The 25,475-nt window shown below is 59.8% G+C and overlaps 3 protein-coding genes across 6 annotated transcripts in view; 1 reads left to right on the top strand and 2 right to left on the bottom strand.

Annotated features, from left to right (window-relative positions):
• The window catches only part of LOC309444091 (chromosome-associated kinesin KIF4-like), a 474,457-nt gene that overhangs the window by 25,332 nt on the left and 423,650 nt on the right, over positions 1 to 25,475 (bottom strand). The window lies entirely within an intron of this gene.
• Positions 351 to 11,494, bottom strand: ARR3 (arrestin 3; the record flags this gene model as incomplete). Its single annotated transcript, XM_082062189.1, has 15 exons — positions 351 to 711; positions 2,541 to 2,600; positions 3,061 to 3,084; positions 3,373 to 3,456; positions 3,943 to 4,080; positions 4,555 to 4,627; positions 4,746 to 4,830; positions 4,928 to 5,063; positions 5,345 to 5,412; positions 5,671 to 5,730; positions 5,826 to 6,025; positions 6,550 to 6,594; positions 6,976 to 7,036; positions 7,216 to 7,246; positions 11,490 to 11,494. The coding sequence occupies 15 exons, from the start codon at positions 11,492 to 11,494 to the stop codon at positions 618 to 620; spliced, it is 1,164 nt and encodes a 387-aa protein (XP_081918315.1). The 3' UTR covers positions 351 to 617.
• On the top strand, positions 13,201 to 24,437 carry LOC309444087 (phosphatidylinositol 3,4,5-trisphosphate 5-phosphatase 2-like). 4 transcript variants are annotated; one of them, XM_082061632.1, is made up of 30 exons: positions 13,201 to 13,387; positions 13,557 to 13,710; positions 13,818 to 13,984; positions 14,899 to 14,962; positions 16,233 to 16,371; positions 16,447 to 16,597; positions 16,692 to 16,836; positions 16,976 to 17,059; positions 17,413 to 17,499; positions 17,756 to 17,863; positions 17,965 to 18,079; positions 18,253 to 18,359; positions 18,879 to 18,981; positions 19,350 to 19,546; positions 19,831 to 19,948; positions 20,040 to 20,136; positions 20,309 to 20,447; positions 20,541 to 20,640; positions 20,912 to 21,000; positions 21,186 to 21,267; positions 21,344 to 21,433; positions 21,539 to 21,655; positions 21,752 to 21,843; positions 22,085 to 22,172; positions 22,248 to 22,403; positions 22,529 to 22,616; positions 22,691 to 23,210; positions 23,481 to 23,599; positions 23,832 to 23,922; positions 24,067 to 24,437. In XM_082061632.1, exons 3-30 carry the CDS (start codon positions 13,848 to 13,850, stop codon positions 24,121 to 24,123), a joined length of 3,480 nt encoding a protein of 1,159 aa, XP_081917758.1. In that variant the 5' UTR covers positions 13,201 to 13,387; positions 13,557 to 13,710; positions 13,818 to 13,847; the 3' UTR covers positions 24,124 to 24,437. The 4 variants fall into 4 exon arrangements, with proteins under 4 accessions (XP_081917758.1, XP_081917759.1, XP_081917760.1 ...); XM_082061633.1 differs by having other exon boundaries at positions 21,755 to 21,843; XM_082061634.1 differs by having other exon boundaries at positions 23,832 to 24,437.

Consider the following 25,475-nt stretch of genomic DNA (forward strand, 5'->3'; position numbering starts at 1 on the left):
CAATATGGAAAGGGGGAGTGTCAGGAGGATGGAGCCAGGCTCTTGGTGACAACCAGTGACAGGACAAGGGGTAATGGGTTCAAACTGGAACACAGGAGGTTCCACTTAAATAGGAGAAGAAACTTGTTCCTGGTGAGGGTGGCAGAGCCTGGCCCAGGCTGCCCAGGGGGTTGTGGAGTCTCCTTCTGTGCAGACATTCCAACCCCTGGACACCTTCCTGTGTAACCTCAGCTGGGTGTTCCTGCTCCATGGGGGGATTGCACTGGATGAGCTTTCCAGGGCCCTTCCAATCCCTGACATTCTGGGATTCTGCGGCTCCCCAGCAGCAGCACGCGGAGCCTGCACCGGGCCTCGGGGCGGGTTTATTGATAACGGTGACACAGAGTATTGCGTAATGCAAATGAACGACAAATGCTGCCCCCGGCGGGTGCAAGGAGCCAGGAGCACCGACCCAGGGACCGGGTGGGGATGAACCAACCCCCCGCTGCTGCAACCGAGGCCTGGAGCCAGCGCAGGGAGCCCAGGGTGGAGGGGGAACCAGGGGAAGGTGGGGCGGCTACGGCCCAGACGGGGCACGGGGAGCGGCGGCGGCCGTGCGGGCAGGCAGCAGCTTGGCTTCACTCCTTGTCAGCCTCCTCCTTCTCCTCTTCGTCGTCCTTCTCCCCCTTGAGCTTTTGGCGAGCGAATTCCTCGATGACGATGTCCTCCTCGCTGTGATGAGAGGGACAGAAATCTTTTAGAACCCCCTAGGCCTAATGTAACAGAAACCTAACAGAGAAACAATAGCCGTGTAGAGACTGGACGTGAGGCCAAGCGGGATGTCCTTGGCTCGCAGGGTGGGAAAGCGGAATGTTCCACCAAACGGAGAAAGAGCTGCATGACTTTTGCTGAGTAGCAGCACAAAATGACAATGTGCGTGCTCAAGAAATCGGGTCAAGAAGCCGACGCTGAGGGGGCATCAGGCTGCAAAGACACCAGGGATGTTAGAGAACCCTGATAAAGACTCCGGAATACCAAAGATGGACTGCTGGCAAAGGGAGGTGTTATGGAAATAATTAATGCATTAACTAAGTGGTAGGTGTCTGTAATAAATACCAAGAAGTGCAAATCACATGTACACTCTATTAGAGAAGTCCAACACACTGTAATAAAAGTACCTGCTTTTTAACACTTTCAAAACAGTGTTAAAGAGTCTTTTTGCTGATTTTTCGGTATTAGCTGGGGACAGTGCACAAATCCTGCCCATCACCCCACAGGGAACAGGTCAGTGTGAGCCACAGCCTAACCAGAGCACACACAGCCCAGGACAGACTGCTGGCTCGGCTGCGGGCGTGCTCGGAGGAGCTGAGCTCTCGCCTGCAACTTTTGGCGCTTTTAAAGACAATATTTTGCATTGTCAAGGGAAAAAAAGGAAGGAAAAGAAATTAAAGTGGAGACAAAGAGATTAGTTACCTTCTTGCGAAAGGCAAGCGGTGGATGACATCAAGGGAGAGCCACATAATGAAAAGCGGGGGAAGCAAATGGAAAAAAAGGAGTCAGCAAAACCGATTCCAAAAGCTGGTGAATGTGAAACGACTTGGCAAAATCCCCAGGTAGTAATGGTGGGGACAGGCCAAGAGATTTCCTCCTCGGGAAGTTTAAATATCCTTGCGGAGCTGGGAAATGGCTCGGCTTTGGTGTGAAAGCCCCGCAGTTGCAGCCCGAGTTTCCAGGCTCCAAATCCCAGTGCTCGCCTCCCATTGCAGGGTGTAACCAGCCACAAAAACGGCTTTTTTGGGACTTTGCAAGCAAGGGCTGGCTGGAGGGCAGCAACCCCAGCTGGGGCTGCAGCTGGAATTAACTCATGTGGTGGGAGGAGAAGAGATTCTGGCAACTGGGAGCGCGTGGGGGCGCGGTGTTGTGACCGGCAGCACTTCCAGCAGCCGAGGGACCAAAACCACAGGGGTGGTGGCACTTGTGACCAGGAGTCGCAGCACTGTGGCTGCCTCCGAGGGACAGAGCAAGGTCTGGGTGCACAGCAGGAGCGGCTGCTGTGTTTGCAGCAAGGGGAGGTGTAAAATAAACCCTAGGAATCTGCAGAACATGTGCCGAGCCCAGGATCTGAATCCTCCTGGTTTGTGCCACCACGCAGGGTGTCACGCTGTCTGCCGCGATGCAGGGGCTCAGAGCTTGGATGATTTAACCTGAGGATGTGATCTCAAATGGGAATGGGGCATCGCAGCCATCTGTGATGGATCTATCACATCCATCTGCGGTGGACACAGATGGTTTAAGTGTTAGGGGAAATACTGGCTTGATGTATAAGGAAACGTCTCTTTACCTTGGCTTATCTGTTGTCCATATCCAAGCACGGCACAGGGAGGCGAGGATTGAGAGAGACACATGCAGGTTAATACAGAAATGACATTTCAGCTAATGGGGCCGCTGGGGCAGAGCAGGGCCCTTGGCACGGGGGTGGCTGCATCTGTGTCACTTTTAGCAGGTCCCTCTGCACGGGGGCGGCCCCTTCATCCCCCACGTGCTGGCAGCATCCTGGGCACTACTTACCGTCCGCAGGCTTCGGGTGCATCAGGATGACGGGCATTTCAACACCAACGTCACTGGAAGGAAAAGCACTTAGAATAGGATCATAGAATCACTTTGGTTGGATGAGACCCTCAAGATCATCGAGTCCAACAATTAACCCACCCCTGGCACTGCCCCATGTCCTGAGAACCTCATCTCCATCTGTTCAACCCTCCAGGGATGGTGACTCCATCACTGCCCTGGGCAGCCTGTTCCAATGCCCCACAGCCCTTTGGGGAAGAAATTGTTCCTAAATCCAACCTCAACCTCCCCTGGCGCAACTTGAGGCTGTTTCCTCTCATCCTGTGGCTTGTTACTTGGGTTAAGAGACCCACACCCTCCATGCTACAGCCTCCTTTCAGGTAGTTGTAGAAAGCGAGAAGGTCTCCCCTCAGCCTCCTTTTCAATAAACCCTGTTTCTATAACCCCTGTTTCAATAAGCCTTATTTCAGTAAACCCATGCAGTGCTCAGCCCCACAGGCAGCTCTCCCTTACCTGGAAGTGAGATCCCCCAGGATGCTGCAGCAGCAGGAGAGGAGGGACAGAAATCAGTCAGGGCAGAGGAGGGGATGAGTTAGACTTTGATTTATATTATAATAAGGTGGAAGATTTATAGTCGGGGTGAAGGGCAGTGGTGATAGGGGTGGAGCTGTGGGAGTCAGGGAGCTGCCCAGCACCCGGCTGCCCCACGCCCAGGGAAGTGGGCCAGGGACAAGGGGGTTCACAGAGCCAGTCCCTTCGTCGTACGAGGTCCCACAGCACAGCCCAAGCGGACGGTCCCTGTGCCCCATACCCGCAGAACCTCACCCTCCTCGGGACACCATCAGGTTGACCTTCACTTTGTAGGACACCAGGATGCCCAGCACCTCCTTGTCCATGCCGGGTCTCAGGCTGTGGAGGAAGGCAGAGCAGGGCAGTGAGGTGCTGCCCATGAGCCACCGCAGACCCCGGCCACCCCCCGACGGCAGCTCCCGGGGCTGTTCCCATGCCAATTGTTTTGTGGGGTGCACTGGGATTTAGCAGGAGAGGACAACACAACATGGCAGTAGAAGTGAGGGGAGGGCAGGTCACTTGGCTGCAACCACAGACCACTTTCTGGAGGTCTCTTGATCCACCTGAGCTGTGATTTACTCCTGAGATGAGACCCAGTGCAGCTCTACAGAGGGATACGGGGGCTTTGGGCGATGATTGGGGCTGAGTGGAGATGGAGAGAGGGGTCTGTGGCCGTAGCACAAAATCCCTACATTTTCCAGGTGAATGGGGTGGGCTTAGGTGTATGAGTTGGGGGGGACCCTTGGTGGGAGCCCAGAGCATCCCAAGCAGCAGGAAGTCATCAGAGAGGGGTGAGGATGTGGGGGGAGCCCACTCGGCTCTCACATGGTGGTGGAGGCCAGGTTGGTGTCCTCGTGCTTGAGCTTGCCGTCCAGAGCGAGACCTCGCTTCTCACGGTTGGCCGAGAGCGTGGGGGTAACAGAGTACGTTTTGGAGAAGGTGGAGTTGGCTGCCACATTCTCGCTGGAAGGAGTAGGAGAGGAGAGATCAGAGCCAGCCCCAGCATGGTGGGTGCTCAGCATCGCCCCAGGCACCTGGGCAGAGCCAGACCCCCCCGCCCTGCGCTTCCCTTGCTGCTGCCTGGGCCCATTTCCTCCTTTCGTTCCCTTATACAACCACTTCTTTATTTCCTCCCTGCCGCCCTCCTGGTTCTCAGGGACGCAGCGGCTGTGGCCGCCCCAGAGATGCAAAGCGAGGAGGAGAAGCAGCCGGGAGGCAGCTGCGCACCTTCCCCAGGGACGTCCCCAGCAGACAGCGGCTTGTGCTGGGGGCACGTTGTCCCCAGCCCTCCCTCGCCTCTGCTTCCTCTGCATTTGCTCTTCTAACCCTCAGATTTTTGCTGCAACCATCTTCCCCACCCCCTCTCCGCACCAATCTCCCCTCCTCTTCTGTTCTCTGGCCACGATGCTGCGCCAACCCCAGCCCCTTCTTACTTACTTTATCTCCTCGGTGCACACAGTCTTTGTGTATTTATCCAGGGAATAGAGGACCACGTCTGTGATCTGATCAACTGAGGAGAGACAAGAGGGAGCAGCGCTGGTGACGCAGCAGAGACACGAGGCTCCATCTCCAACGGGGAGGCCGGGATGTGATGGGCACCAAGATGTGCCCCTCCTGCCCCCTCTCACCTGTAATTTTGATTTTTTTCACAATTTTGTTGGTGGTGTTGTTGATGTTGACGGTCACGTTGATGGGCTCTCCGTGGTAGTAGATCTGTGGCAAGAAGAGGTTCAGTTACGCGACCAGGTGTCCCTGTTCCTGGGGACACGCGTGGTGGCATGAGCCAGGGGACAGCCCCCCCGGTACCAACCTCCTTATCCAGGGAGGCTTCAAGGTGCAGGGGCTTGTCGGACATCATGAACTGCCGGGTGGTCTCCGACTTTGGGGCTGGCCCTGTCTTCATGGGGGCAAACTGGATCTTGCGGATGATGAGGCGCACCGAGTTCCTGCAGGACAAGAAGCTATCATCCCCAGCCCCCCGGCAGGGACGTGCCAACACTTCAATGGAGACATGCTGGCTGTCTTTGGGGACATCACAGTGTCTCTAGCCAAAGGATGCAAGCTGCAGCCTGCTCTTAGGATGTGGTGGAAGCTGCCATGGGGACAACTGGCCCTCCTTCAGTGGCATAGGCTGATCCTCGGCCTGACCCCTAAGCCGTGCACCTCAAAACGATCTGGTGGTTTGGTTTTAGGGCCATGGGGCGGGAAAGGGAACCCCTGCAAATACCTCTTGTGAATTTTCTCCTCCAGATTTTCAGCACAAAATCCTTTGACCTCGAAGTCCACGCCGCAGGCCTGGGTGGGGGGGACACACGTATGGTCACTAAGCAGGAGGGACTCAGAGCTGCTGAAGGTTTAGGTTCATTCCCCTCATTCCTCCACCACATGTCTGAAAATCCTGGTCCCAACCTCAACCATCCTTCCTGCCCAACCCTCACCCCATGGACCACGTGCCCGTGAAGGAGAAGCAGCTCTCAGTTTTGTCACCCCATAACTTAACCTCTTGCCAGGAGAAATATGTCCAGGGGACATGGGTTGGGGACAGCAGCTCACCTTCCCAACATCATCTGGTCCCGGCTGGAGGGTGACCGAGCAGGGCAGGTTGGGGGCAATCTGGGCAGAAAAGACAGAAAAAAGCAAATTAAGAGAGATGAGCCCTGGTGCACCCCGTGGAGCTGTGTGTTCAGGAAGGGCTGAACCCCCAGTACCTCGAAGGTGAAGGGGTAGGCATTCTCCCCGAGCTTCTTCAGCAGCTTCTCCTGCAAAGGAGTGAGGGTTTTGGGTGTTTGGTCCGGCACTGGTGGGAAGATCTGGGTGGTCAGGACATAAAGGTCCTTCCTGAAGGTCAACCCAATCACATCGAGGTCGTCTCGGCCGTAGCGGAACGCACAGGTCAGCGTCACATACACTGAATCCAGATGGAGATGGAGTGGAGCGGGGTTAGGGAAGGGTGACGTAAAGGGAAGGCATGGCAGGAAAGGTGTTGAATAAAGAGAAAGGAAATAAAAATCACTTTAATAACTCTTTAGGAGAAGTATAACTCTGCTATCAGGACCTGGACCTCAAACGCTAAGTATAAAGTTAACAAGATTCATCATAAAATTATAGAATATCCTGAGTTGATCCACATGGATCACTGAGTCCCGCTCCTGTCCCTGCATAGGACAACCCCAAAATTCACACCATGTGTCTGAGGGTGTTGTTGTGCCTTTCTGTAGGCACGGGCAGCTTCAGAGCCGGTGCCCCAGGCAGAAGAGATGAGGAGAAAGAGACCGCCTTCCCCTCCAGGGCAGGGCCATGGCCCTGATGGATGACCAGCTGTACACAACCTATTGCAGTTTTAACTTGAGTGCTGTCCCAGGTTACTTGGCAGATTTGTACCGGTTTCCATCCCTTCCCCTTAGAACGTGGGGTTTTGTGTCTTAAATATACCTTTTCTGTCCTTTAGGTACTCTGGGTCAATCAGGCAGACTCCATCTGCAATTAAACAGAGAAAGGCCAGTGAGCTCAGCCACGAGGAAGACCTTTGCAAGAATACAGTGCTTTTTAAGCTCAAATAATCTGCTCATCAGCTGGGAAGGTGGCTGAGGGGCGCTGCCGCTCAGGGCAGCAGCAATGCCTCCTCCAGCATCCCCACCAGCAGCACGGCCGGGTTGTTTTGCAAAGGGACTTTATCCATTTCCCCACCATTTTCCTTTAGGGTATTTGCAGGAAAACAGGATGTTTGCTCTCCAGAGCTGTCCTTGCTCCCCCTGCTCCAGCAGGAAGCACAAACAGCAGCCACGGGCACAGGGACCGGCCCCCCCAACTGCTCGCTGCCCCCGCAACCCCCTGCACAGCGGGCACAGCCCCACTCACCTACAGCATCCACGGTCTCCACGTGATCCACGAAGTCTCTCTTCCCCAGGTAGATGGACAGCTGGAGGCAGCACAGCCAAAGGAGAGAAGGGAACGGATTAGAGTTTGCTATTGAATTGGCCAAAATCTTCAAGCCCTGGGTGGTGTCGTGGGTCTCGTTAACCCTGTCAGTAGCATGTCAGCCCCAGACATCGCATCTGAGGGTTTGTAGAGATCCCATCTGTGTGTCCATGGACTCACCTTGGTGTTGGGGCTGGTCTTCTTGAACACCCTGCGGAGGAAGCACAGACAGACGGGTTGGGAACGCCCAGGACAAGGCTGGATGCGGCACAGTGTGGGGCAGGGAGGGATGGGGGACATTCCTCTCCCTGGGGCAAGGAGCGGGGACATCCCTGCAAGCGTGGTGCATCTCCAAGAGCTGCGCCACAGTGTGCGTGGGGTGTCCTGGCCTTACGGAGCTGCGTGTCCTGCAAACTCGGAGCCAAACTGGCTGCCCCGAGGGATGTCCTGCTCCTGAGCTCAGCCTGTGCCCATCGAGGAGGGGGCGTCTCAAGGGCAAGCGAGAAAGCACAGACACGCAGAAGAAAAGAGAAGGTGCTTTGGTGGCTCCATGATGGCTCATTCCATCCTACATTCTGGCCCATGGGGACAGCAGGTGGGGGAAAAAAGGGGTCTCATTGTCTCCATCTTCTCCTGCCCTGCAGTACCCTTGCTCCATTCCAATCTAAAAAAAATATGTTTATATGTATACATATATACTTATATATATAAACACACTTACTTTGCTCCGTCTGCCATTTTAATTCAGCAGCTGCGCAGGCAGGGATCTGTGGGGAGAGAGGGAGGGGAAGCGATGAGGTGGTGGGGAAGGGGCAGTGCCCGCCTTCGCCAGCCAGCGGGACAGAATCCATCACCAAAAACGCAAAGAGGAGGAGGTGGAAGAGAAAAAGGGAGAGCGGTGCCCCAGGCAGGACAGGCTTTGAAAAATAAGAAGCACAGGGGTGACTCCAAAGAGAGTGAGTTCAAGGCTTGGAAACACAAGGAAATGAACAAAAAGGCTTATGGAGTTTCAGTTTTATGATTTTGTCTTGTCTGCAGGAATTTGGCTGTCGTGGCTTAGGGGAAGGAATGGGCTCATTTTGTTCCATCACTCAGGGGAGAGCGAGGAAACTACAGGCAGAATGGTCCATGGCAGCTCAACCTCCCCATGGGCAGGGTGGTTTTGGGGTGCACAGCCCCAACTGATGGTCCCTCCGTCCCTGTATGGGTATGTAGTGGAAGATTTGGCGAGGAGATTAGTTACATGTAAATACGCTCAAGTGACTTGCACCTGTCTGTAGAAAAAGCACATACATCACACTAATTGTTTTACTGAGCTTGTGTGCTTGATGAGTAGAACCTCTGTGTTAGATAACATAGGCCTGTGAGAAACTTCAGGCGCCTTATCACTGTGTCTGAGATTCCTGCTTGGTTGTGAGAAAGAGTGGGAGGCTGCGCCTGCCTGAGCCTTGAAATACAGGCGAGCTCAGCAGGCCCAGTGATCTCCCAGCAGGGCTGGACTGCCCAGCGCCTGCGTCCCCGCTGCTGTCACCTCTGCTGGGAGCTCAGGTGGCTTCGGAGATCCCCCAGTAGAGAGGGAACTAAAATCAAACTTGCTCTTTGCAATGCATTCCTGGCCTCTGGCTCTTCTGGCGACGTGCCTGCGGATGTGGCGCAGTCCCCAGCCCTGTCCAGCAGCCCCAGAGCCGGCGCTCAGCCCTGTGCTGCCCACTTTTGGCTTGATCGAGCCTGGCAACCCGAATTAAAACGTAAATATCACACTGATCACCAGCTGATTCGCCAAGAGATTAGACGGGATGAGCTCAGCTTCTTAAAGTTAGGCAGCTCGGACATTAGCAAAGCTTAAACCCAGGTAGGATTTTAAGCCCCAGGGTTGTGTGGGCAGAGTTGCCTCTTTACGCAACCACAGAGACAGAATCACAGAATCATAAAGTCATAGAATCACACAGTCATTTCAGTTGGAAAAGACCCTGAAGATCATCGAGTCCAACCATTACCCCACCCCTGTCCCTGCCCCATGTCCTGAGAACCTCATGTCCGTCTGTCCAACCCCCCAGGGATGGTGACTCCAGCACTGCCCTGGGCAGCCTGTTCAATGCCCCACAGCCCTTTGGGGAAGAAATTGTTCCCACATCCAACCTCAACCTCCCCTGGCACAATTTGAGGCCATTTTCTCTTGTCCTATCCCTTGTTACTTGGGAGAAGAGAAGCTGGGGAGGAAAAAGGAGTTGATATGGGGCATGGGAGATGATCCTCTTTCCCACAGGAAAACAAGGGATTAATTCCAAACACGGGATCTTTGGTGCCCTCCAGTGCTGTGGGATGTGAAGCTCGGGCACCCTCACCTGCTGGGTTTCTTGGGCAGCAGCAAGAGAAGGTGGGAAGGGAGCGGGAGCAGAGCGGTGCCGCGGGCTGAGCCCTCTCCAGAGCCCGCCCTCCGGGGATGAGGTGATGGAAAGTGAAGGGGAGAAGAGCAGAACCCCTGTCCATCTCCCGAACCCCAGAGCAGGGGACTCGGAGCCCTCCTGACCTGGTTTAGCTCTCCTATGCTGACACCTCCACCCATGCCCTGGGGCTTGGCCATGCTGAAATCCTTTTGGCCACATTTTTCCCCTTTCAACCCCAAAACACCCTCCTTTCAGCCACCACCCTGCAACAACATCCCTGCCCCAAAGCATTATACAAACCAGCAGAGCCCATGCCCCAAAGTGCTGGCAGGGCCCAGGCAGCACTCACCTATCAGGTGGACAGACAGACAGATGCTCTCCTTCTCCCGGCACGTTCCAGTGCAACCCAGTCACTACAGGGCTGCTCGCGGTCTTGCTGCTTCTTATACCCACCCCGGGCAGTCCCTCCCCTGGCATCTGATGCCAGGGTGTGTGTGTATGTGCTTCGTGGGAGAGAGACTTTGGGGACGAATCCTATTAGTTTATTAATCGGAGAGACGCTTCATGAGTAAGAGTGGGCTATAAATACGGCTGCGGCTGGAGCCCTGAGAAAGCAGCTTAGGGAAGATTGGCAAAGTGGGCTTAGGAGGAAGGTGATGGTAATTGAGGTGGAAGCTCTGCTCCTGGTGGGCAGGGACATGGGCGCAGATTCCCATGGGGACTCTCTACAACTGCTCCCATGGCAAGTGGCACAAGGGTGGATGGAGATGGCAGAGGGGCGGGAGGGACCGGACGGCTTTTATCCCTCCCTTACGCACTTTGCTGGGTGTGGAACAGATGGACGGGAGGTGCAGGCAGCTTCGTGCATGGCCAACGTCTGGCTGGTCACCTAGAGGTGACCTGCGGTGGCCCAGGGCACACAGGATGCCCTCGCCACGAGGATGCTGATGTACAAGATGATGGGGTGTGGGGCTTTGCCCCCCCCAGCGCAGCAGGGAAGGGACGGCCACCCCTTGGTGGTGGGACATGGACCCACCACCTTCCCCCAGCACTGCTGGGCGATCTGCTCAGCCTTGCACCATTTCGTAACATCACAGCCTGGCCTTACCTGACCCGATTAGCACCTCGTTAATTCGAGGTTTGCTGCTGCAAATAGAAAACTGTTGGAAGCACAGAGTGGATTTGCCGTACGGCCAGGAGAGAAGCACTCACCGCTGCCATCCTTCCGCAGATGCTGGTCCCAGGGCCAGGGGACAGAGCCCGGGTCAGCCAGGGGACAGCCTGCAGGCTGCTCCAGCGAGGCCCTACTCATCTTCCTCACCTCCAGCATCTCCCAAGCCCTCGTTTGTTTGGCCAGACCCTTCACTTTGAGCACCACGCACTTGGTTCAAGCTCAGCATACCAAGTCACAGCATCCCTCTCACTGCTGTACCTCCATCCCAGAGCTGCTAACAACACCCTGGATCAGCAAACCCACCTTTATCACCTGGGTACCAACCCCTCCCAAACTCAGCCCACCTGTGCCCCCAGCCCTGTGGGCCACTGGGAGCCACCACAACACGCCAGCCCCACTGCCCAGGGCTTTCACTGTCCACACACGTTGCCCAGGACTTGTGATCTCTTTAATTGCACACAGGAGAGCTGCTTAATTTGCAGATTAACAGGCGCTATTTCTGCCAAGGTCAAGGGGCCACGTGAACTGCGACCTTCCCGCTGGCAGGTGGAAGAGGAGGAGGAAGAAGAGGGGGAAGAGGCAGCCCCACCTGGCTGCCCGCTGGCTGCCCCCAGAGCTGTTCCTGAAGCGCCTAATCCCCAGCCTTCTGTTTGTGGTTCTTCGTTAGGTGCTTAATAAAGCCCTTGAGTCCGGTTCCATTCACAAGGGCTGTGCTCATAGGGTCTGTGACCACAGTGAGGATGGGAAGCTGAGTTTATTGTGGGAGGCTTGAGCTCGGTTTGATCCTGACTGGGCAGATTCAGCCAGAGAGACCATGCTCAGGTTGGGGGGCAGACATTTCTCCCCACAAAACGATGGCGAGATGGACAAACCACATCCCTTCCCACACTCACGCCATGCTCAGAACCAAGAGACGGGGAAGGAAGCTGGCTGGTGGTAAAAATAATAGGGAAACGTGAGAGGCCTTCTTCCTTTTTCCTGTTTAATAATGGCCAAAGGCTCCTCTGAGCTGCCTCATCCCACCCATCCCGCCAGGTCCGTGTGCTTTGTCCGCAGGGTCTGCCCTCCGAAGGGAGCCTGGCTGGATCCGGAGCCACCGAGCTCGCCGGCACCACTGAACCCCCAGTGCCTTCCGAAATACGAGTGTCCCAGGTGCTGGCCAAGCTGTCCGGTGCTGGTGCATCTGGCACCACCCTGGCACGGCAGCCACATTACGTAAACAGCCGCAGCCAGCACCACTGATTGCTCAAAGCCCCTCAAAGCTCCTGGTCTTCCTCCCCTGATCCGGATTAAGCGGTGCAGACGGCATTAATCCGAAGCCAGGTGCCTTCCTGGCACTGGGGAATTATTGCTATGTTGTTAAATAATGGGAGGATCTCCAGAGCCCCCATTGGTGTGTGGTCAGAGATGCAACTGCTGCTGTGTGGCCCAGAGCCACCAGCCCAAAAACAAGGGGGCTGTCTGACTTGTTGGTGGCCCCAGCCACATGTTCCTCTTGAGGCCAGGAGCCCAGGGGAAGCCTCAGCAGGGGCTTTTGACATGTCTGGGCTGTGGTGGGGTTGGTACCTTTGCTTTGGGCTCATGGCTGTAGGGGACAGCTTGTGATGCCGAAGGTGGCAAACAGCCAGGAGAGCAGCTTCGCGTGGCACTCCATCCTCATCCTCATTGCCCATCCTCATCTTCATCCTCATCCTCCTCTGGCAAGAACCCGCTGTCCTGTCTGTCCCCAGAGCAGCCCTGGCACTCCTGAGCAGCCCAGCAGCAGACGGTGGCAGCTGCTCATCTGTAATTAATTGGTGCTAATCACCCTGGCACAGCGCGAGCCAGCCGCTTGCCGGCACGTGCAGGTCTGCTCGCCGCGGCCACGAGGAGCAAAACTGCTGGGGCTGCATCCAGGAGCTGCAGGAACCCCGGTGCTGTTTCCAGCCGGGGAAACAGAATCATGGAATTGTTCCAGTTGGAAAAGACCCTCACGATCATCGGGTCCAATCATAACCTAACTCTAGCGCTAAAGTATGTCCCTAAGAACCTCAGCTATATGCCTTTTAAACCCCTCCAGGGATGGTGACTCCACCACTGCCCTGGGCAGCCTGTTCCAATGCTTCACAACCCTTTCTGTGAAGAATTTTTTCCTAATATCCAAAAGGACGTTAGGATGTTTTTCCTAATATCCAAAAGCTTCTTTCCTTCCCTGACCCCTTCCCGGGAGCCCCTGAACTGGACACCCACCGGTAGGGTGACACGGATGTGATGACAGCCGCCCGACTCACTCTACAGCATCTTTCTCCGTGCGCATCAAACCGCGAAGCCCCGGGGCGGGCAGCGAGCTCCCCGGGAGCTCCAACCACCCCCAACACATTCCAGGGGCTCGTTGGCGAGCTCCTCTCCCGGGGTGCTGCCCGAGGGACGGGGCTCTCCCCGCTCCATCGCCCCCGGGCAGAGGAGCCGCGGGTGCAGGCAGAGCCCCGCTCCAGGGGCGCTCCCCCCGCTCCAGGGGCGCTCCCCCGCTCCCCGCCGCGCTGGGCCTCGCACGGAGCGGGGCTGGAGGAGGAGGAGGAGCAGCGAGGAGGCTGGTCCGGGCGGCGCGGCCGCGGGGAAGGAGGAAGAGCGCGGCGGGAGGAAGAGCCAGCGGGTGAGCCCGGCCGGTGGGTCCGGGCGGGGCGGTGGGTGCTGCCCGACCCCCAGCTGCCGCCCCGACGGGCAGCGGGCGCAGGCAGGGCTGAAACCTCAGCTCGCCGCCCCCAGCACCCCGAAGAGCCGCAGGAGCCCCAGATCATGTCTGCAAGGGACGGTGAGTGTGTGGGGCGAGGTCTGGACGCCCCGTGTGTCCCCAGGATGCCAGCATGGCCAGTCCTTGCCGTGCACCGGGGTGGGATGGTGGCCCCGCGGCTGGGGTGACTCCCCCGCGGGAAAGGTCCCTTCGCTGATCTACCCATCTCTGCCCCCCATGCACCCCACAGGCTGGAGCCGCCCACAGTGAGGAGTGTCTGGACCCACAGCTTCTTCTAGCTTCCCCCCGATCCTGCTCCTGGCCGTGGGGCAACTAATCCCCACGAGCATCACCTCGGTAGCTGATTGTCACCCACTGGGACCTCCAGCTGCAAGCTCACTCGGGTACCGAGGGTCTGGTCCCCCATACCACCTTCCCCAGCCCACCCTGCGGGCCAGCCCATGGCCAGTGTCCCCCACTGAGCCCCGATGTGGGGCTGGGACGGGGACAGAGCGCAGCCAGAGTCCCGCGCTTTCGGAGGATGGCGGCAGCAAGCTGGTACCACCGGGACATCAGCCGGGTGGCGGCGGAGGAGCTGCTGGCCAAGGCCGGGCGGGATGGCTGCTTCTTGGTGCGGGACAGCGAGTCGGTGTTGGGGGCATATGCCCTCTGCCTCCTGTGAGTCACCTGCCTGGCTTCTGCTCGCCACTCCTCTCCCTTGTCCCTCTGTCCCTCTCCCCATGCTGGGTTCCAAAACCTCATGGAAAAGCCTTCTGCAGGGATGCTGGTGGGGTGCGTGGGGTTTTTTCTTTGGTGTGGGGGTTTTCAAGGTTATCCCCCAAGTCAGACCAAGGGAGAACCCTGTGTCTTTGGGAGGAGGCACCACGAGCCCTTTGGAGCTGCCCGCTGGCCTGGCCCCATGTGTGGGAGAGGCTGATTCGCATCACCCTCCTTCTGCAAAAACAAACGTCTCCTCCCTCTCCTCCAACCCTCAGCGCGGCCGCATCCGGACCCTGACGCCCGCTGTTAATGTCTCCGCTGCCGGGACGTGGGGGGTCACATGCCCCGCCACCCACGGGGACTCTCAACATCAATTTACAGTCCCCAAGAGCACTGCTGCTGGGGCTGCCTGCACCCTTCCTTGCTGCCTGCACCCTTCCTTGCTGCCTGCACCCCTTCTTTGCTGCCTGCACCCCTTTCCTTGCTGCCCGTGCCCCTTCCTGCTGTCTGCACCCCTCCCTGCAGCGGGGAGCGCAGGGGGTGGCATCTCAGTGGCTTTGGAAGGATGCCACCCCCGTTCCTTCGGCTGGCATGGCGTGCGGGGACAAATTGCAAACACATGTTTCGGGTGAGCCCTGGCCTTGCTGTGGCCCTGCCCGCTGTTTGGAGCCAGGGGGACGCGCTACATCCTCCCCTGCAAACGGGTGCAGATGCAGAGCTGAGGGTGATGATTTATTTCCAGAACTGAGAGCTCAGTTCCTCTCTCAGCAGAGGGGTCGGGGTGTTTGGGTGCCAGGCATCCCCCAATGCTGCCACGCACCCACAGTGTCGTGTGGGGGAGCCGTGGGGGACCCTCGTCTGCTCTCTCCCAGGTTCCAGCGGCACGTCCACACCTACCGCATCCTCCCCAATGACAAGGGGCTGCTCTCTGTGCAGGTGGGTGCTCAGGGGCTGGGTGCTGCCGGGTGCACTCCCTGCTCTGGTGGTGCTGCTCCTGCGAGCTGGGACGTGGGCAGGATGCAGCTGTGAAGGGACTGGGGTGTTCACCTCCCCCCGCCGTCCCCTGCACCGTCTGCCCTCCCCGGCACTGCAAGCCGTGCGGTTTGCTCTTTGCACGAGCTGCCAGCACGGCAGGATGCGGGTGCTTTGCAGCCACCCCTGTGGCACAGGGTGGCTGGGGACAGTGCCTCCTCACCACTCGGGCTGGCGCTGCCAAATGCTTGTCCCCTCCCTGCTGTGTCCGCTGACCCAGTCTGGCCACATGGCCTCGATACCTGCAATGTCTGTCCCTGTGATGTCCATCCTGGCTGCCGGCTTGGCTTCACTTCCCCTCTTTGGTGTCACTTCATGGTTTCTCCTGGTACCTGTCTCTCTGTAGCCGCCCCTTCTGGCCCCTAAAAAGGGCATCACAAGAGTCATAGAATCACAGAATCACTTTGGTTGGATGACACCCTCAAGATCATCAAGTCCAACTGTTACCCCACCCCTGGCACTGCCCCATGTCCTGAGAACCTCATCTCCGTCTGTTCAACCCCCCAGGGATAGTGACTCCAGCACTACCCTGGGCAGCCTGTTCCAATGCCCCACAGCCCTTTGGGGAAGAAATTGTTCCCCAGATCCAACCTCAACCTCCCCTGGTGCAACTTGAGCTGATAAGTTCTCCCCTCAGCTCCTGTTCTCCAGGCTGAACCCCCCAGGTCCCTCAGCCGCTCCCATCACACTTGTGCTCCAGCCCCTTCCTCAGCTCCGTTCCCTTCTCTGAACTCACTCCAGCACCTCAAGGGCTTTCTTGGCATGAGGGACCCAAAACTGACCCCAGGATTTGAAGTGCCCAGTCCAGGGGGAGAGTCACTGCCCTGGTCCTGCTGGCCACAATACTCCTGATATAAGCCAGGATGCCGGTGACCTCTTGGCCACCTGGGCACGTGGTGGCTCATGTTCAGCCACTGTTACCAATACCCCCAGGTCCCTTTCCACTGGACACTTTCCAGCCACTGAGCCTCTAGCATTCATGGGGTTGTTGTGACCCAAGTGCAGGACCTGGCACTTCACCTCGTTAAACCTCATACAACTCACCTCAGACCAATGATCCAGCCCATCCAGATCCCTCTGTAGAACCTTCCTGCTTTCCATCAAGTTAACACTCCCACCCAACCTGGTGTCATCTGCAAACTTGACAGTGCTTCCCCCATCTTTGCCTCCTCAGACCATCCAGGGGATCCAAGCCAAGTGCTTTCGCACCCTCCCTGACCTGATCGGCGCCTACCAGCATCCCAACAACGGGCTGGTGACACCGCTGCTGCACCCTGTGCACTGCACAAGGCAGGCAGCTGACGACGACTCGGGTTAGCCAGGGAGGGGACAGCGGGGACCGCCAGCGGGAAGGGGGTCCCACTGAGCCGGCTGTCCCCTGCCCGCAGACGGGGAGGACGGCCGAGGCGGGGGGCACACGGTGAGCGCGGTGCCGGCCGGGGGAGCCAGGACAGGCGGGTGTCTCAGCCCTCCCATGGCCGGCCGGACCCACATCTCGCAGCAGCTGCACCAGAGGCTGCAGGAGCAGATCCACAGCAGGTAACGCGCCCCAGCCTGCCCCAGCGTGACAGGGATGATGGGGTGGGCACGGCCACCCCTCCCTCGCCACTGTGCTGCCCACCTCACCTTGCAGCCCAGCCAGCGACTTCATGGGCTTCATGGCCGAGTACCTGAGCCACCACCTGCAGCTGGACCTGGAGGCTCTGCGCCACGGCCACCCGCAGCTCCGCCACCTCAGCACTGCGCTCGTCACCGCCTGCCGGGCACTGCATAGGCAAGTGGCCCAGGGATGCGGGGGGGACACAGCCCCTGGGGCCACCTGCCTCATCCCTGTCCCCTTGGTGGTGGCTGAGTGTCCCCCTTGAGGCTCAGAACACCCCACGCAGGGTCTCACCTGCTCCTCTCCTCTGCAGCGAGATCGACTTCACACTGGCAGGTCTGGAGACACTGGCCAGGGTGTTTGACCCCCCTGCGTCCCCTCGGAGCCTGGCCAGTGAGCAGGTGAGTCCCCTCCAGCCACCCCTGGGTGCAGCCACCCATGCCTGGGGGCAGCTGGTCTGCGGGAGAGGCGGTCAGGGTGTGGATCGGCACCCATAGGTGCTGCATGCCCCGTGGTGCTGCCGGTGGTCCTGGGGTGCTGCATGTGCTGGTGTCCCTGCAGCTGGCAGAGGGGACGTGGGGACAAGCAGAGACTAATTTCTGCACCCACTCCTGGATTTGGTGGTGGGGAGAAGCTGCTTCTCTTGCCAGACTCCAGGGACCCCCACCTCTTGGGTGCAACCCAGACCAATGAGGAGGAATCTACCTATCTAGTGCTGCTGTGCTGCTCCAAAAACATCTGTTCCTCCCCTCAGGATCTCCTGACCAGTGATCCAGACCTTGAGCTGCTCCTTAACAAGATATCCACAGTCAACCATCTCCTCTCTTCGCTGGAGAAGAAGGTGCCTGCTTGTGCCTCCGTGATGCTGGACTGGGGACACCTGGCTGGGCGCAGCGGGGGGACATGGCCACTGCTCATGGTGCCCCGGGCTGGGGAACCTCAGTCTGCTCCAGCAAACCCCTCACCCCAATAATCCCCCCAAAAACAAGCTGCTGGGGGTGGCACAGCGCTGGGGTGCCCCTTGGGGCAGGACAGGCTAGCACAGGGTTCTCCCAGTTAACCCAGTACACCCAGAGCGGTGCCCATCTCCCTGGCAGGTGCTGAAGTCGCTGCAGGAGACGGCGTCGAGGCACAACCTGGCACTGCCCAGTGTGGTGACAGCCCCCGCTCCGGCCACCAAACCCCTGGCTGTGCAGAGCTTCGAGGTGAGGGCATGGGGACCCCTGGCATTGCTGCTGGGGCAGGGCAGGTGTGGGGCGACCTGTGAACTGTGTCCCCAACCCATGAACCACGTCCCCATCCACAGGTGAAAGCGGGCAAGTCGCAGCGGGCAGCCCTGACAGTGGATGTGGAGTCGGGCACGGTGACCATCACCAAGAAGGGCAGCGGGTCCCCAGAGGAGACCATCCCACAGAACAAAAGTAAGGGGCTGCCGACCCCCATCCCAGCCGCTGCCGGGGTGCTGCGGGGCTGTGGGGTTCCCTGGCGCAGGCCTGATGCCAGGGTGATGGGCTGCACACCCGGTCGCACCCCCAGTCCCAACCCATGTGGGAGGGGGATGTCACCATTGTACCTCCGAACACCTGGCGTTCAGTCCTGCAGCTGATCAAGTACCAGAGTGTGCAGAGCAAGGTGAGGCTGGTGTATAACCGGGAGCCACAGAGGAGCCTCAGCAGAGACTTCGTCTTCCCCAGTGCACGGGTAAGTGGCACTGGCTGCGCTCACTGGGAGCTCCGGGGGACACAGATCTGTCACAGAACCACAGAGTCATTTTGGCTGGAAGAGACCCTCAAGATCATCAAGTCCAACCATTAACCCACCCCTGGCACTACCCCTTGTCCCTAAGAACCTCATGTCCGTCTGTCCAGCCCTCCAGGGATGGTGACTCCAGCACTGCCCTGGGCAGCCTGTTCCAATGCCCCACAGCCCTTTGGGGAAGAAATTGTTCCCCAGATCCAACCTCAACCTCCCCTGGCGCAACTTGAGGCCATTTCCTCTTGTCCTATTGCTTGTTTCTTGGGAGAAGAGACCAATGCCCTCCATGCTACAACCTCCTTTCAGATAGTTACATAGGGACACAGCAAAAGGGTGTTCTCACAATTGAGACCACCCCTGCAAACCATCTCCTATGCCTAGCGTGACATTTCCCTGACCCCACCAGTGGCACCTTCTGGGGCGCTGTGTCTCCTGGCTCCCCAATACATCTGAATTGTCCCACAGAAGCGAGAGGCCTTCTGCCAGCTGCTGCAGCTGATGAAGATCCAGCACTCCAACCTGGACGAGCCTGACCTCATCTCAGTGTATGTTGGGACGTGGAACATGGGTAAGGAGCCAGGAGAAGGTCATATTGTCCTGGGAGGTCAGCACGACTTGTGAACCTGGGTGGGTTTTGGGAGGTGGGGAAGCCAAGCTGGTGGGAGGAAGAGGAGGAGGCTGGAGAAGACCCTAACCTGGCTGCTTTGGGGTTTGTCTGTCCCATCGTGATCTACTTGCCCAGTGTCTTGGGGAGAGATCGGAGGAGCTGCGGTACCGGGAGGGTCTGGATGGTGGCAGTAAATCCCAGCACCAGTCTGGGATGCACATGGGGGACCACGGGGCTGGCACAATGCTTCTCCTGGAGATGTGTATGGTCTGGGGTGGAGGGGATCGAGGAGCTGTCCCCCGCGGTGACCTGCTGTCCCCTGCTCGCAGGCAGCACCCCGCCACCCCGCTCCCTAGCCTCCTGGCTGACCTCGAGGGGCTTGGGGCGCACACAGGATGAGACCACCGCCTGCATCCCCCACGACATCTACGTCATCGGCACCCAGGAGAACTCCCTGGGCGACCGCGAGTGGGTCGAGTTCCTCCGCGCATCGCTCAAGACCCTGATGTCCATCGACTACCGCGTGGTAACCCTGGGGCGAAGCCTGGACCCACCCAGCTCCGCCTAAAGCTAAAGCCGCCCTCAGCAGCCTCAAGAAGCTGCCACCCCAGGGCTCTCACTCCCAAACCCAGGGTCTTCTCCCACCCCAAATTCAGCCCAGGGAACCTCCTGTGCCCCATGGACCTTACGCAGGGATTGTCCCTCCAGGAGCCCCTTCTAGGGGTTGGGTTGCCTCACATTGCTGCTTCTCGGCCGTGGGGTGATGCAGGGGGAGCGGGCAGGCTCACCCCCCTGTCCGCCCCACCGCAGGTGGCTCTACAGTGTCTCTGGAGCATCAAGATGGTGGTGCTGGTGAAACCCGAGCACGAGCGGCGCATCAGCCACGTCCACACCTCCAGCGTGAAAACCGGCATTGCCAACACGCTGGGTAGGGCTGAGGATGGGGTGGGAGCATGTCCCAGGGTGAGGGGACATCCCAGGGACCCCCCCAGAGCTCAGTGCCCAGCACATCCCTGCAGGGAACAAGGGAGCTGTGGGCGTCTCCTTCCTTTTCAACGGCACCTCCTTCGGCTTCGTCAACTGCCACCTGGCCTCGGGCAGTGAGAAGACTCACAGGTGATGGAGGGGCTGGGGGAGACGGGGCTGCCTGGGCACAGGTGTGTGTCCCCGGGGGCTGGAGGAGCCCTGGGGTGGTGTGGGCTTGTCCCTGTCCTCACCTGGCCAGAGAAGCATGAGGATGAGGTGTCCCTGGGGAGGTTCACATGGTGCTGCTGTCTCCCACCCACAGGCGTAACCAGAACTACAGTGACATCCTGCGCTCCCTGGTCCTCGGTGACAAGCAGCTCAGTGCCTTTGACCTCACCCTGCGCTTCACCCACCTCTTCTGGTTCGGGGACCTCAATTACCGCCTGGACATGGACGTGCAGGTGGGATCCCACAGAGCTGGGGATGGTGACATGCTGGTGGCACCGCAGGGGTGCGAGGAGCCGGGGTCACCACGCCGTCCTCCCCTGGCACAGGACATCCTTGCCCATGTAACCAAGAGGGAGTTTGACGCCCTCCTGGCTGTCGACCAGCTCAACCTGGAGCGGGAGAAGAACAAGGTGTTCCTGCGATTCCGTGAGTATGGGGACAGGGACACTGCTCCCCCACCAAGCTAGTGGCACCAGGGTCCCTGCAGTCCTCTCCCTGTGCCACCGCCAGCTCAGGGGGGGGCCCAAAGCCTGGGGGACCTTGATGTGCACCCCCTGGGAGACACTCTGAGGTTGCCAGGGGTGCCAGGCACCAGTGTGAGCCCTGGATGGGGACAGTGACACCATGACTCTCCCTGGCTGGCTGCAGCTGTGGGGACAGGCAGGGACACTGTGCACCTCCATGTCTTGGTTCCCAGGCGAGGGCGACATCTCCTTCCCACCCACGTACCGGTACGAGCGGGGTTCCCGCGACACCTACATGTGGCAGAAGTTCAAGCCCACGGGGGTGAGTTCCCAGAGCCTCCCGAGCTGCAGGACATCGCCGGGGGACAGGGACAACAGGCTCGGATGGTGCCAGGGGGGCTGGGTGGGAGGGAGCTCACCTTTTGGGGTGCTGGGTTGCTTCTCTGGGCTTGCAGGGTGAGCCAGACCCAAGGAGACACTGGAGCCAGCTGCTTTCCCCATTTTTAGGTGAGGATCAATGTCCCCTCGTGGTGTGACCGCATCCTGTGGAAGTCGCACCCAGAGACCCACGTGGTCTGTAACTCCTACGGTGAGTGAGACCCTGGGGTTGGGGGGGACCCTGGGGCTCGGGAACTGTCACCCAGCTGCCCCCTCCCACCACCCAGGCTGCACCGATGACATTGTGACCAGCGACCACTCACCCGTTTTCGCCACCTTCGAGGTGGGAGTGACGTCGCAGTTTGTGCCCAAGAAGGGTAAGGGGTTGGGGGGTGTCTGTCATCCCCCATGCCTGGTTTGGAGGGACCCCTGACTGCGGGTGCTCGGCCAGCACACGCCGACCCCCCGGTACCTGCCTGCAGCCCCCGGCTCTGGCCCCGAGCCCCTGGCCTGCATCGAGTGGGAGAGCATCGAGGTGATCATCAAAACCACCAGCCGCAGCAAGTGCTACATTGAGTTCCACTCCTACTGCCTGGAGGGTGAGGTATCCCCCTGGCGCCGGGGTTTGGGGGTGCTGGGGGTGCCGTGGAGGTGAGCCAGCCCCGTTTGGAACTGTGACCCCTGCTCTCCACTAGCAGAGGTCCAGCGGAGCGGGGAGAACACGTCCCAGAGCTGCGACATCCCTGGGTTCCTCAAGCTGGGCTGGTCTGCAAAGCATCTGCCCGTGGTATGTGCTGGGGTGTGGAGCAGACGCTCCCCCGCCCAGCGCTGGAGCATCGTCCTTCCTCCTTGTCCCCATCCCTTGAGCATCCTCCTCACCCCCTGAGTGTGTTACTCCCTCTTCATCCCCATCCCTCCCACTGGCTCTGCACCCTGAGCCCCAAGGGGTGTTGGGGGCTGTCACTGTCAGCCCCTGGGCCACCCCACCCTGCAGCAGCCCCCCCAAACACCCCTCTTTCCACACACAGCTGAACCCCATCCTGCCAGACCTGGAGTACCTGGGGGACCAGCACCTGCTTCTCAGCGTCAAGGGCGTGGAGAGCTACGAGTCCTATGGTGCGTGGGGGACAGCGGCTCTGGGGTGCTGCTGCATTTGGAGGGAGCCAACACCGGTGTATGCCGTGCCCACAGGTGAGTGCTGCATCGCCATGAGGTCCCTGATCAGCAGCTTGGCCCAGCAGTTCGAGACCTTCCTGTCCCACCGCGGCGAGGAGACGGGCTCCATCCGCGGCTGGGTGAAGGTGCGGGTCCCCACCGACAGGCGCAGCACCCGTGAGAGGCTCTATGGTAACGGCGGCCGTGCCCTGGCCTCCTCCCATCGCCCTGGGCAGGGGGGCTCAGGGACACCCCCAGGCACAGCGTGGGGTGTGCGGTTCCCGGCGGGCAGAGGCCAAACTTTGGTGCCATTGCAGAGTGGATCAGCTTTGAGGAGGAGGACGAGGATGCTGAGCCAGTGGCAGACACCCCACCATGCCCCACGCCCCCCCCAAAGCACCCCAGGTACCCCAGCCAGGCTCAGCCCCCCCAAACCAGCCAGGGGGTGATGCTGAACCCCCTCCACCTTTGCTTCGCAGGAGCCGACCACGGAGCCTCCCAGAGCCGGCTGCCGGTTACACCAACCCTGCTTACTTCATCTTCGAGGGGGTCCCCAGCACCTGGGCACCGACCCCCACTGCCGGTGCAGCCCACAGCCAGCAGTCAGAGAGCCCAGCCGGGGGCCAGCGGCACTGGAGCCCCCTTGGGGCGCGGGTCCCCTCGCCCTCAGAGGGAGAGCAGGGGGGTGGCCGGCCCCGCCGTGTGCCGGGGGGCACCTCCCGTGGGTGCCCGCTCAGCCCCCCTGGCATGGGCCAGCAGAACAGACCCAAATCGGCCGTCCTGGCGGGTGACACGGCGGCGCTCGGTGACTGCTCGCTGACAGCACTGCACATGGCCGCCTGCCTGAGCCAGCTGGACCGAGCGGCCCTCAGACACGGGGGGGACAGCCAGAAGACCCTCCTGCGCCAGACCCACAGCGCCCTAGAGCCACCGCCACGGCCGTGCTGGGAGGTGCTGAGGTGCACACGGGATACTCACCAGCATGGCCACCCCAGAGAGGTACCGCTGTGGTCTCCATGGGGCTCTGGAGCTCAGGGAGGGGCTTGGGGACCCCAGGGAGGGGAGGGCACCAGCTTTTGGCCATGGGGCTACCAGTAGATGCCAGGTCCCATCCCCCTGGCAGTGCTCTGCCTGGTGGAGCCACCATCAGGTGGAAGGTAGAGGAGCAGCAATGTGTCCCACTCATGTGGGGTGAGGATGTGAGGGTGGGGACATCATGATCCTACTGTGACACTGCTGTCGTGTGTGTCCTTACTCTTCCTACTCCAGTGGCCCTGTGACAGGGGTGAGTGGTCCCATGGCGTCAGCAGGTGCCTGGGCCACCCTGGCTCGCGGCAGGACATGGAAGGGCTGCAGGAGCGCGACTGGGACCACCTGGAGACGCTCAGGTACCCACAGGCCCTGGAACTCGATGATCAGGGCACCACATGGGCCAGCTCCCATGGCCCTGGGGTCCCTGGCAGAGCCCTACACCCCAACAGCCAGTAGAAGTGGGGTGGGGATGCGGCAGGGCAGGAGGACATCAAGTCCTCACAGCTCCATGGATGCCCCAAGGCTGCATGGGCTCCCCGCTCTCTCTCGGTGGTTCCCCCAGAACTTGCTCCCCCTCACTCCACACAGAGACATCACAGAGCAGGATGTGCTGGACACAGCGATGCTCAGCCCGACCCAGCCCCAGCTCGACCCCAGCAGCCTCAACGAGGGCGCAGTGGTGAGCGTGCCACCGAGACCTGACCTGAGACCCAGCACCTAACCCGGATGCCAGCACCCACCTGCGCTCTGCTCCCAACGTGTCCGCCCTCGCCAGTAAGCGATTGGTGTTTCTCGGTTGGAAAGTCTCAGGATGCTCTTACAGCCATCAGGAAAGACACTCTCTGGGTCTCTCTGTCTCCATCCTCCCTCCCCAAAGTGATGGAAGGACCACACTGAGCCTCACCAGCAAGGAGGGACGGGGGACACAGGAGATGCTGAGGCCAGTTGGGAAGTGGGGACTGCTGGGTGCTTTGGACCTCAAGGCTCAGCCTACAAGGGCACAGCGGCACCTGTGGCCAGCCCAGCCCTGCACACCCCGTGCCTTTGGCCTCGGTGGCTGCTCCCTCCTCGCCAGGCTCAGCCCTGGCTGGACACCGTTCCCACGGGACTTTCTCCTGCAGCAGCTGCTCCTGAGGCGGCGGAGCCGCTGCCTTGCGAGATCCCCTTGCTGTGCCCATCCAGAATAAACCCTCAGGGACACCAGGGTGCGTGTGTGCGGGGTCTGGTTCTGCACAGGGGTGAGGAGGGAGGGTGCCCAAGCCACGCCAGGTGAGCCAGGTAGGGGCAGCGCCAGCTGCTAGTGCCTCAGCTGCTGCAGGAACATCATCCCCCACCTTCCCCTCATTTATTTGGGGACCCTGCAACCCCTGACCCTCCTGGCTGCCCTTGCCTGGTGTCCCCTGTGGCTCCCACATGGGGCTGGGCTGGCTCTGCTTTCGGCAGGTGCTGGCAGTGCCATGGGTTCCCCCAAACACGCGGGCTCAGCCCACTCAGCCCTGCGCGCCCGGGGTCCCCCACGCTCCTCCTCTGTGGCTGAGCATCCCTGGGCTGCTCCCACCTCCTGTCTCTGATCCCCTCAAGCTCTTGGCCACGGTGCCTCACATCTCGGGGTGCACCCATTTGCCCTGTTTGTCACAACGCTGGCATGTTTGTACAGCACCCATCCTTCATCCACCTGAGGAGTTAAATCCCGTGGAGGAGGTGCGGGGGACACACAGTCCCCGCAAACCACGGGGACACCCTGGCGAGCATCGCCCTGAGTGCTGCCACAGCGAGGTGACCCAGGATTTGGGGACACTATGCCCAGGCTGGCCTCAAGGTGGCAGTGGCCACCTTTGTCCCCAGGATTGCCCGCAAGACGGGGGTGCCAGCGGGGCAGCACCCCAGGGTGGGAACACCACCGCACCCCTGCGTCCCCAGCAGGGCAGGGAGGATGCCCGGGGGGGTGGGGGGCTGTGAGCTCCCTGGGCAGGGGCTGCGGGCCCCACACATGAGGGGCTGTGGCCCCTGTGGTTGAGGGACCATGGTCCCCATAAACAAGGGACTGTGGTCCCCACAAATGAGGGGTCACAGACCCCATGGCCAAGGATCCTTGTCCTCTGTGGACAAAGGGCTGTGACCCCATGGGTGAGGTGCCACCTCCTCATGTCTGGGGGGCTGTAGCGGGCCCGAAGCCTGCGAGGGCGATGGAGAGGACGGGTGTGCGGCTGGCGGGGCCGCGGGCAGGGACGT

This window comes from Streptopelia decaocto (genome assembly GCF_964273445.1).
Source record: "Streptopelia decaocto genome assembly, chromosome: 10".
In the NCBI taxonomy this organism is placed as follows: Eukaryota; Metazoa; Chordata; class Aves; order Columbiformes; family Columbidae; genus Streptopelia; species Streptopelia decaocto.

Coding starts and splice junctions, on each gene's coding strand:
- LOC309444087 (XM_082061632.1), top strand. CDS start 13,848: ATGGCGGCAGCAAGCTGGTACCACCGGGACATCAGCCGGGTGGCGGCG. Junction 16,372..16,446: donor GGCAGCTGACGACGACTCGG/GTTAGCCAGGGA, acceptor CCCTGCCCGCAG/ACGGGGAGGACGGCCGAGGC. Junction 21,844..22,084: donor CTGCAAAGCATCTGCCCGTG/GTATGTGCTGGG, acceptor TTCCACACACAG/CTGAACCCCATCCTGCCAGA.